General features: G+C 36.3%; 1 protein-coding gene across 6 annotated transcripts in view; it reads right to left on the bottom strand.

Moving 5' to 3' along the window:
* Positions 1-12,535, bottom strand: part of LOC116549643 (cytochrome b5 reductase 4) — a 113,850-nt gene that overhangs the window by 32,501 nt on the left and 68,814 nt on the right. For 4 of the 6 annotated variants that reach the window (XM_032275358.1, XM_032275363.1, XM_032275360.1 and 1 more), the window contains 2 exons: positions 4,190-4,330; positions 2,267-2,419 (listed from right to left, as the gene is read on the bottom strand). The exons of 1 other annotated variant lie outside the window; for it this stretch is intronic. In XM_032275358.1, the coding sequence (XP_032131249.1) occupies positions 2,267-2,419; positions 4,190-4,330 (294 nt within the window). The remainder of the gene's footprint in view (positions 1-2,266; positions 2,420-4,189; positions 4,331-12,535) is intronic. One more of the 6 variants, XM_032275361.1, reaches the window with a different exon arrangement.

Below are 12,535 nucleotides of genomic sequence, written 5' to 3' on the forward strand. Positions count from 1 at the left end.
AGTATCAGAGGATAGTATTAACTTGGTAACTTTTACCCACAGCCTAGTCTTTCCAATGTTAACAAAATTGATTAGACTCTGGTATGATAACTGATGCTAATCAAATTCAGAAGAGGTTATAGCACACATGCCAGAATGGCAATATATTTTGATTTATAGCTGGGGTTACATGCATCTAGTGACTTGAACATGTCCCATTAGGGATATCTTGTTTCCAGTATCAGGACACTTGAAAAGCCAAATTAATCATGTAAAATCATGTTGCTTAGTGAACATGGGATTGAAATAAAGAGATGGATAATTGTATGGGGTCATTCATTTAGTGTACAACTCTCTAAGTTGCTTTCACTTTCTAAACTCTAGGACAACTGTCCACCCTGCTATGTTCACAAAAATCTCTGTAAATAGGCTATAATACCATTCCTTAAGTTTCCACTCATTGTATTACAATCATGTGTCAGTCCTTCTTTCATAAGGTGATAGTTATCTCCTCACTAGATTTGTAGGTACTCCAAAATACTTCAGGTTCAAATTCATATACAATATTTTGGTTTATGTAATCAAGGATGACTAATCATATCTACTATGTGAAGTAGATAAAATCAGCAAAATCATATCTATTAATACATTTCAGAAAGTAATGTAATTTTGTTGACTTCCAAATTTTAGTGATCCACTTCACTGTACCCCTATATACTGCTAATGCTGCCTTGGAAAGAGAAATACTTTCCACAGAAAGAGAAAAGAAAATACAGAAAAAGGAGTAAAAGCAAGAAAAGAGGTTTTTAAATCTTAATAGATTTCATTATAGTTCTGTATTCATTCTTTCAAAGTACATTTACTGGCTGGGCATGGTGGCTCAGACCTGTGATCCCAGCACTTTGAGAGGCTGAGGCGGGCCAACCACCTAAGATTAGGAGTTTAAGACCAGCCTGGCCAACATAGTTAAACCTCATCTCTACTAAAAATACAAATATTAGCTGGCATGGTAGTGTGCACCTATAGTCCTGGCTACTTGGGAGGCTGAGGCAGGAGAATCACTTGAACCCAGGAGACAGAGGTTGTAGTGAGCTGAGATCAAGCCACTGCACTCCAGCCTGGGTGGCTGAGCAGTCTCAAAAACAAAATAAACAAACAAAAAAACAAAGTACATTTACTGACAGCTTATTATGTACCAACTGCCTTGCCAGGCGTTGAAAATATAAAGATAAGTAAGGCCATTTCTGCTCTTAAACTCAAAGTCTTGTAATGAAGGAATATATTTACTCTTATAATAGAGCTATGAACAAACTGTTAGTTATTGGGGGTTTCAGGGGAGGAGGAGGGCTCCATAAAGTGATATTATGCTTGATTCTTTTTATTTTTATTTTTACCATTATTATGTTCTGAGACCGAGTCTTGCTCTGCCCAGGCTGGAGTGCAGTGGTGTGATCTCGGCTCACTGCAACCTCTGCCTCCTGGATTTAAGCAATTCTGCCTCAGCCTCCCAAATAGCTGGGACTATAGGTGCTTGCCACCAGGCCCAGTTAATTTTTGTATTTTTAGTAGAAATGAGGTTTTCCCCATGTTGGCCAGGCTAGTCTCGAACTCTCGACCTCAAGTGATCTGCCCACCTTGGCCTCCCAAAGTGTTGGGATTACAGGCATGAGCCACCGCACCCAGCAGATGTTGGGTCTTTTTAAAAAAGCACTTGATAAGGGGTTGATGGGCATCTTGGGTGTGGAAACTGCATATACCTGTGTATGAGGATAACAAATCTGTGAAACTGTGAGTAGCACAAGTATTTTTGTATAGCAAGAGATGAAGCTAGAGAGATTATCAAAGTTTACATAGGCCATGCAGTATAGGTAATGGGGACCCATCAGAGGTTTCAAAGCTGCAAAGCAGCTAGGCTCAATTGTGACAAAATGGTTAGAAGCCAACAAAGAAATGATGAAGGCTTACCATATAGAGTGGCAAAAGAGGTAGCTGAAAAAGTCACTGAGATGTAGCCTCAACAGGACTTAGTGGCTGACTGGACTGGGAGAGAGAAAGTGGGAAGAATCAAGAGTTTCCAGAGGGGATCAAGATGAACAGTGATGATGCAAGTAATAAAAACAGGGAATATGGTGTATGGGCATGCTGGGCGGGACAAAGAGAAGATTACCTTGGTTGCAGACATGTTGAGTTAAAGATATTTGATAGGCTCCTACGTGGAGATAACTAGAGAGCAATTTGATCCAACCTACAGCACAAATGAGGTTTAAAAAAATGTAAAAACACTAACCAATCTGAAGACGATCAAGCTCTGGTGTGAAGAGTCCAGTGGGATAGATTTTTATCAAAAAGTAGATGTATTTATTGTTGGGAAGAACTGGTTCCTTGAACTCTGAGAATAAGGAACCAGATACAGGTGTATATGGCTTTACTATTTCTGTACCTAGAAAAAAAAAATCGTAACAAAAAATTAAATTCTAAAATTCAAAAAATTTCTTAATGAAGATGAAACATACAAATTTCCTGATACTATCAGTATATATTTAAAACTATATATCTAATGGGTATATAATTCTAATGATTATTCTATATGTATATAGTATATATATGTATATATACCCCAAGTCTATATGTGCTGAAATAATTTTCACCAATCAATATTGTACCCATAATGTAAACGATCTGTTTTTATTATGTTTAGTCTAATCTAATAGAAATACATGGTAATAATTTTAGACAATCATCTATTCCATCAGCAAATAAACTTTGTAATGGGCCACAACAAAAATGGCATCAAAAGTTTACCATGGAGATGTAAAAAAAAAAAAGTATTTACCTAACAATTTTGATTATACACCAAATTTTTAAAAATGGAAACTGATGACCAATGGGATCATTTGGAGGACAAAGAAGAAATTTCACTTTTTACTTTATGTACTTTAAATGGTTTTAATATTTTAATGCATTATATATTACTTTGGTAACTGAATAAAAAGAATGTTAATCCAGCTACTTCTAAGAAATATATTGATTTCTTTTTCTTTTTTTTTTTTTTGAGATGGAGTCTCATTCTGTCACTCACAATGGAGTACAATGGTATGATCTCGGCTCACTGCAACCACTGCCTCTTGGGTTCAAGCAATTCTCCCACCTCAGCCTCCCAAGTAGCTGGGATTACAGGCACCTGCCATCATGCCTGGCTAATTTTGTTATTTTTGTGAAGATGGGGTTTCACCATGTTGGCCAGGCTGGTCTTGAACTCCTCCTAACCTCAGGTGATCCTCTCGCCTCAACCTCCCAAAGTGTTGGGATTACAGGAGTGAGCCACTGAGCCCAGCCAAATATATTATTTTCTTAAAAAGCAAAATAAGTAAGAATTCATTTTATATTTTTAGGTAGCCAAATTCCAAAGAGAAGAATCACCACTGTTTAAAAGACCACAATTTTATGCTTGGCTCATAAAATTACATAATACATATATAAATTAAAATGCAGTGGCAATAACTGGAGAAGATACCAGCTCTTGAATTAGGTAATCTGGCATTAGTGATGAAAAAGAGAAAACCTTAATAGTGCCCCATCATAATATATCGTATCTACAAAGACCCAGCTAGTAACATTTTAGACTCATTTCTGGAGATACTACAGCTGACAGGAGAATTTTACTGTTTGCAGCTTCAAAAGGCCAAGAAAATGTTGGGCATCAATAAGAAGGGTATTCAAAACAAGTGAGGTAAGAATTCATATTTATACATTTATAGAGCTTCTTATACTGGTAGCACATATAATAAAATCATTTCTCATCATTCATTCATTTTAAATTTTATAGATTCAACTTCATAAATGGTACAATCCTAAGTAGCTACTAAAAGATGTCAGTATGAGCTTCTAGTAGTTGTCTTCATGGAGGACTATTTGCGCAATCTCTCATCTCTTTCCTTTAGGGTTTTGTTAGTAGTAAATTACAATGCTGGTGGAACCATCTCTCTAAACTACTGGCAATATCTTTGTTCCATACGATAATGTGGTACAGCTATAGTTCCAACATGTAGGACATGTTCCAGTCACAAACCTAGATTCTGACTCTCACTAAATCTAGCTGCCTGGAAACATTTATTAATAACTTAAATGGTTCTTTTCTAGGGAGAATAGTACTGATTTTGAACTGCTTATAAAAGAGGAAAACATGTCCCAAAGCCTCTATTTACCTTACCTGTAATAGATAGCTTGAGGTAAACATGTTGCCCAATGGGCACTTGAAGATGAGTGCTTGGTGGCAGCATCAAACAGAAAAGCCTCGTATCATGAGTAACATCTTCCTTGGAAATTAACTGGCATTTTCTGTAGTACAAACCTAAAAAGTGATTCATTTTCTCTTACTGATACATAAATTAATAAGAGGTAATACTAAACCACTAAGAGAAAGCATACACTCAGCTTTTGTTTTCTAGAAAGCTTCAATTTCACTAAAATGCCTACACATTTTAAAAATTCATCAATAAGATTAAATTTTCCATTTTATTTCCTGAGATATTTGTTGTCCAAGACCTGTAAATACTTCTATAATTTGAAACATGAACTTTATGAGTGTTATTCCCTCATATCTGTTATTAGCATATTAAACCATTATGTTCTAAAAAAATAACCTAATTTTATTTGATAATGAATAAATTTACATTCTAAAGTCTTTTTTTTTTTTTTTTTTTAAAGACATAGGGTTTCACCATGTCTCCCAGGTTGGTGTCAAATTCCTGGACTCAAGCAATCCACCTGGCTCGGCTTCCCAAAGTGCTAAGATTATAGTTGTGAGCCACTGTACATTCTCAAGTCTTTTCTTACACAATGGAAAAGTCCTGAAACTAAAGCCTTTAAGGTTTAACAATAATAGTACTATTAAACAATTTTAGAAGATCTCTTTGACAAAGGCAAGAAAAATATACATTCTTGTGTCTCTATGCTGCTATGTATGCATTACAGATATGATCAGAGAACATTTTAAAAATGATTGAAACAAAAACTTCTATGCTGGAAGGTGTAGATTTTGGTATCTGGAAAATTAATTCAAGTGAAAAAGCTTAAGATGCTAGGATTAGGACTATGGTACTAATATACAAGTAGATAAAAGGAATCAAATATTTCAATAAATACTAGAAAAATTTGAAATTAATATCCCAAGCTCAGAAAATATTGTTTGTATACAGAGTAAATAATACCATTTGAATTAGAAGAATTATAGAAGTTCTGAAAGAATTAAGAGTTTCACTTGTAAATTCTCTTTGAACATAAACTGCATATCAGAGTAATGTGAAGATATTAACTTTTTATTTCCTCTCTCCTTAAATAGTATTTACATAGATGTAAAGGAATGAACCCTGATACCACATTTCTTATTCTAGTTATTCTCTCTTTTTTAACCCAAAAATATTCAAGTAGGTGCAGAAATATTTTCTCCAGATCTTAGAAAGTGAAGGTCCAACAGCTAATAATCAGTGCTTAGTGGGAAACTGAAATTCACATATAATCTTAAGAAAACATTTTAGCCACATGTGAATCCAACTTCCCTTTTCCCTTTTGCTCCCCACAGATCAGTTACTCAATTTTCCACCTGCTATCATGGTAGCAGTAAGTACATAAGCTTCAAGTACATCATTTCATGCAAAGACCTTGGAGTGCCACTAGAGGTCATCTCACTCTAGTGCCAGGGCACGGGCTTGTACCAGATTATGGCTAAGAGCCCACCCTAAAGTTATCCTGGAAGGCCTAACAAGTACTGGACTAACTAAAGGGTCAAAAGACATAGGCCCATGCACAAGGAGAAATGAAGGTGCAAATGATCTCTTTATTTCTTTTTCCAGACCCTTTCTACATCCCACAGTAAGAATACAACTAGAGACCCACATACTATATACCTATAAATACTTGACAGTTATAAATCTGACAAATAATTGTCAAAGTATGTTCTATGCTCTATCTTGAAATATATACCTTCACAGGGTCCTAGAAGGCTAGGTTCAAATTCAGGATTCTTAAACTCCTCAGAGTATCAGCAAGATGAGAGAGGAATGAGAGACCTGAACTCCCACTGCCTGCCTACCTTGTCTTCTTGTTCTTGGTTCTCTGACAATGATGAGGGGCTCAAATGGGTATGGACACATTAACCCACAGGCTCAAGCTCATGCACTAGCTTTCCACATAAACAGCCCTGGCCACTCCTTGGATAGAAGTAGATTTGGGATCATTTGGGCAGGTAATTCCACACTCTAGATACCTGGAGTGTGAAGTTGAAAGAAAGAGAATGAGCTTCAGGTGGATACTTCATGGCCTTGCAATACTCCTCACCTTGTGGGAGGGGAGTAGCTGGAGATAGTCACATAGGGCTCTCCATGTGTGGAACCCAGTGAAGGTGCCCCTCTTGCCCAGGTCTAAGGGCCATAGTGTTTTCCTCTAATAAAATCTAGTGCATATCATCTTGATAACTTTACAACTGGATGAAAATGCTCACCTTCTGGATTGACAATTTCTACTCTAGTATTTGCTAGAAAAGTTTGCTATAGTAAGTATGCAACTCTACAACCATATTTAAAACACAAGGAAATCCTGGGTTACAGTGATTTACTGACTTTCCTTGTTAGAGAGTTGACACAGCATTCTTGTTATTTAACATTACTGAGATAATTTCAATATTTTACCCATAATTTCAAAAGAGCATCCTAACTATAGGTTCTAAGAGTTTTAACAAAGATTTAAGGACGTTTTCATGGTTCAATTGCATCAAGGAGAAAGATAGCTCAGACGGATGGGAACTGCAGCATATGAGAAAAAAAAGTATAAAGCAGATGGCACTGACTACTTCAGTCTGCACAATGCCATTATTTAACAGTTGGGTTTTTGGCTTTCTAAGCACAGATAATTATAAGAGAAATGAGAAACTGAAAATAAAGACAGTAAAACAGAAACATAAGACAGAAATATTACTGTCCTAAATACCTAATCTATTTGAATTAAACACATACAATTAATATTGAGATACTCAGGGTAAGGTGGAAACACTGAGGATAACATGACTATTTGGGCATACTCTTTTCTTAATGTTAAAAAAAACTGTACTTTCCTTTCTAAAAAACAGAATTTCACAAGGCAAAAATAGAAAACACAGGCAAACTCTTTAATGGAAGACAGAAGAGAAAGAGAAGACTGGACTAGGAGTTCCCACTGCCTTCAACTGGCTTCTCTTTCTTGCACTTAGTACACTTTTAAAGCACTTGCTCTTATTTTCCCTGCTGGAAACAGAAGCTTATAGAGGTTAAAAAGCTTGTCCAACATCTCAGGGAAGCCAGAAAAGATGTGGGATGGAGTATGAAACTATTAGGGTTTCCTGCCCAACTCAGTAGGCCTTGTTTAGAAAGTTTGAGAACATGGTTAGTAATTATCAGTAGTAGCCAATCACTGTAGCCAAGTTATGGATGCAATGGAAACGCTCTTGAAGGAAATTAAAAGTGCTACTTTAGTGAGGACATGAATCACATAAAAAAGTGAAATAGCCTTATTGCTGATATGCAGAAAGTCTGAGTGGTCTGCAGATGAAACCAGCCAGAACATTGCCTTAAGCCAAAAACCTGATCCAGAGCAAGGTCCTAACTCTTCAATTCTAGAAGAGCTAAGAGAAGTGAGAAAGTTGCAGAAGAAAAGTTGAAAGCTAGAAGAGGCTGATCTATGAGGTTTAAGGAAAGAAGCCATCTTCATGACACATATCTCTACCAGAGTTCTTGGGTAACTAGGTGCATTGTCAATGAATGGTAATAATTTGAAAGGAATCTTTCTTTCCATATAGTAAGTCTCAACAGTGGACTTCAAATATAGAAGACTCACCATTCCAGATGCCATTAAAAACATTTGAGATTTATGGGAGGCAATCAAAATAGCAATATTAACAGGAATTTGGAAGGTGATTCCAACTCTTATGGATGGCTTTGAAGGGTTCAAGACTTCAGTGAAGGAAGTCACTGAAGATGTGGTAGAAATATAGGAAAAGAATTAGAATTAGAAGTGGAGCCTGAAGATGTAACTGGATTGCTGGAATGTCATGATAAAACTTGAACAGATGAGGAGTTGCTTCTTAGGGATGAACAAAGAAAGTGTGTTCTTGAGATGGAATCTACTCCTGGTAAAGATGCTGTGAATGTTGTTGAAATGACAACAGAGAATTTAAAATGTTACATAAACTCCGTTGACAAAACAGGAACAGAGTTTGAGAGGACTGACTCCAATTTTGAAAGCAGTTCTACTGTGGATAAAATGCTATCAGAGAAATCTTTTGTAAAAGGAATGGTCAATTGATGTGGCAAACTTCATTTTTTCATAAGAAATTGCCACAGCCACCCCAACTTTCAGCAACCACTACCCTGATCAATCAGCAACCATCAACATTGAGGCAGGACTCTCCACTAGCAAAAAGATTATGATTCGCTGAAGACTCAGATGATTGTTAGCATTTTTTAGCAATATATTATTTTTTAATTAAAATGTTTAAGTTGTTTTTTAGACATAATGCTATTGCACTTAATAATGCACAATGTAAATGTAACTTTTACATACACTGGGAAACCAAAAAAATTGCGTGACTTGCTTTATGGCGATATTCTATGGCGATGGTCTGGAACCCAACCTTCAATATCTCCAACATATGCCTGTAAGTGGCTGATGACATATCAAAAATGTGACACAATTTATTTTTTTTAGAATCTTCTTTCCTAAGACTAATTGACTGGGTTATTTGTTGCCAAATCTTTAAAACTAGCTTTGTTTGGTGATCCAAGTCTCCATATTAAAGGCAATATCAATTAAGATAAAATGCTAATGTTACCTTAGATGTAGAAATGGCAATTCAATTATTTACTGATTTCTGACCCTTAATAGAGAAGTTCCTCAGCCATCTCTTTCTCTCTCCTGCCTCTTTCTCCCACACACACCCCACAGTAACTCACTCATAATCTTCATTTCCAGAAAGAAAAAAATTAATTTGAACTATCACACTTATAAATTAAATTGGTTCAATTCATACACTTTAAAGTATTGACCTACTGCATTCAGATTGAAGGTAAAAATGAAAGTTTATCTTCTCTGATTGATGTTCTTCACTATATATGAATCCTTAATGTAAGTATATTCTAGATTTGACATGAGAAAACATTATATTAAAATTTTTTCAACTTATATGCTTGTTTTCAGAGAAATTATTTTAGCTAAGAAACTAGTAAGATGGAGCCAGCATGCTATTATCATAAAGTCAATAATTACAGTAGTACATATTGAAAATCTAGGAACCACATGATTGGCTATAAATCTTTGAGGCTACTCAAAGCAAGTTAATTATAATACATTGCTGATGTAAGCATTTGGCTTCTCTGGTGAATAAAATAACCTACAGCTTTTGACATGATTTAAGGAGAAGAAAGGAGAAAGATGAAATTATCTTTGCTAATGCAGTGAACTAAAAATATCTCCTAAACTCCAAGTCATTTTCCAAAGTGGAAAAGTTCCTTCACTGAAAAATACATTATAGTTCCAATTTCAACCAAGAAAGCTAAACCTTTCTTTTTTTAAATGGTGGTTCAGAATTCAAGAAAAAATTTACAGCAGAAATAAAAGAATGAATGAAGAGCCTCAAGAAATTACAGAGAATATTTGAAAGACGGTCGTTCTAACTAGTAATTCTAAGTGGAGGTCAGCCTTGGTTCTCAGTATCATTTATTTCTTGGACTTAGCTTTTACCTGGTTTGCTATGATTTTTCAGTCACTAGATAAGTCAGATAATTTCAGGGAAAGATATTTCACTCAAAAAATATCTCTTTTCATTTGCATTGTCCCTTTTCCATTCTTTTCTGATCTGCGATATCACACTATTATTTCTCTATGTCCTCTCTCCCTACCTAATACCAACAAATTCAGACCTCTTGCTCTGGTAAAATGAACGCATTTGAACTTTCCTATATGCTACTTACATTTTTCTCTCCCTCCACTCAGCAAAATGCCTGGCACAATATGCAACCAGTAATGATCTGTAGCTCTACCTAGAAAGTCTCACATATTTTTTGGGGGCTTTTTTTCTAAAAGCCATGAACCTCACTTTGAAAATACTACTTCAAATTCACTTCTTTGAGGCAGTCATTCCAGACCATCTGTGTCTATTCACTTGGGGCTACCACAAAACATGTTTAGTTTGTATCGTATAACTTGTCCTTGTTGGGTTGTTTCCTTATAAAAGTATTCTTCAATATCATGTTTGCTTATGTTCTGTCTTCCACTTGGGAAACTAAAGTTTTCATGCTGTTTCATTCCACAGTGCCTAAAATAGTCTTCCACACACAATGTGTACTCAAAATAAGGCTGCCTCAAACTTTTCTGAAAACTGTCTACAAATATATTTTCATAATTGTGAATTAAAAAGAAATACTTACTGGTCTATGTACCTGGTTTCTGACATGGAACTCCTAAAATCCTTGTAAACAGAGGCACTACAATAATCTTCTGTTCTAATATTTGGGTCTTCAACCCTGGTTCCTGACATTGAGCTCTTAAAACTTTTTGTAATTTCCTAAGTACTATGAGAGCCTTAAATGCAACTCCTAAATCCCTGAAATTTCCTGGGAGCTAGGAGCATCTTTTGTCTTAATGGGTAGACTCCTGGAAAGCCTCAAGATGGGAGCTGGCTGCCTGGGAAACCAACCATGTGATTAGAGGATTGGAACCCAAAGCCCCTTTCCCAGACCTCCGGGGACAGGAGAGGCTGAAAGTTGAGCTGCTCACCAATGGTCAATGATGTAATCAATCACACATACATAATAAAGCCCCCATAAAAACCTAAAAAGACATGGTTTGAAGAGCTTGTGGAAAGCTGAACACATGAAGGTGTTTGGAGGGTGATGCAATCACTGAGGTCATGGAAGCTCTGCACCCCTCTTCACATAGTTTGCCCCCTATGCATTTCTTCCATCCAACTATTTATCTGTATCCTTTATCCTTTATAATAAATTGATAAACTTAAATGTCTCCCAGAGTTTTGTGAGCCATCCTAGCAAATTTTTGAATCCAAGAAGGAGGTTGTGATAACCCTGATTTATAGGTGGCTGGTCAGAAGCATAGGTCACAACCTGGAATTTGCAACTGGCGTGTGAAGTAGGGGGCAGTCTTGTGGGATTAAGCCTTTGACCTGTGGAGTCTACCCTGAACTCCAGGATGCATCAGATTTGAGTTGAATTGTAGGACACACAGTTGGAGTTGCTGTAGAGTTGGTTGTTGGTGAGAAAAAATCTTACATTTTAGTGTTCTGAGTTGAGCGGTAAGACTGGGAAAAAGTTTGATTCTTCCTATCTCATGCAATAATTTAAAATATGTATGATAATTCTATATATTTAAAGATGATAGACTGAATACATGCAGTTAGTTCCTTTTGAATTCCCTAAAATAACAACAAAGAGGGTTTTTGTATGTGTGCTTGGTTGTTTATTAAGGCATAAGTCCAGACAGAAAGAATAGAAATCAGAGACAAAAGCAACAAACTTTAGGAGCTGACAAGGCAGAGAGAAGACTGGTAAATGACTCAACAGACCCAAGATAGCTAAATGGTAAGCAAGAAGTGTAGAAAGCCAAGAGCCAACATGTTTATAATACAAAATTCCTTTAAGGCTCAGAAACCAGCAGGACCAAGTACCTGTGGCATCAGAGTCAAGGTAGAATTAAAATTACCTTCTCAATAAAAGTTCATTTAAGAAGCTTGGATAGGTCTTCCCATTCCCCTGATGTCCTCCCCTACTTAGTACAGCCACATGACTGACACTTTCCCATATCAGCAAAATATAAGAAGTCTGCTCTCTAGAGGGTAAAGAGAGGGTCTTTGGATTGGATCTATGCTATAGACTGAATCGTGTCCCCTCACCAAACATATATGTTAAAGTCATAACTCCCAACACCTCAGAATATGACTATAATTGGAAATAGGGTCTTAATTTAAAAGGTAATTAAGGTGGCTCTAATTGACCATGACAGGTATTTTTATCAAAAGAGGGCATTAGGACACAAACACACAGAAGGAAGTCCATATACAGAAACAGGGAAAAAGGAGGCCATCTACAAGCTAAAGGGAGAAGTCTCAGAAGAGATCAACTCTGCAAAAGACACTCAGTCTGTGGTGGTTTGTTACTGCAGTCCTGGCAGACTAATATCACATTCTAAGCAAAAAAAAAAGAAAGGAAATGAAGTGACGCTTACAGATATACCAGAAGCTAGGCCCAGCCTTCTTCCCCACATGGCTTCTGAAATGCTGGGTACAAGGTAGAAGATTGTTCACTCTAGGGACTCTTGGCATTGGACTTTTCCCAAAGAAATGTTCCAGCCATATAGTGAATATAACTGTTGACAAGCCACACCCACATGCACAGTTTCCAATTAGTTTTACAGTCCCACCCTGAAATATGAGCAGATAGTAAAAGATTAGGAAACATTCAAAGAAAGTATTTAATATTAAAGACACCATAACAAACAACAAACTTCAAGGACACAG

The sequence above is a fragment of the Sapajus apella genome, unplaced genomic scaffold, assembly GCF_009761245.1.
Source record: "Sapajus apella isolate SASKATOON/1434 unplaced genomic scaffold, GSC_monkey_1.0 scaffold6, whole genome shotgun sequence".
NCBI lineage: Eukaryota > Metazoa > Chordata > Mammalia > Primates > Cebidae > Sapajus > Sapajus apella.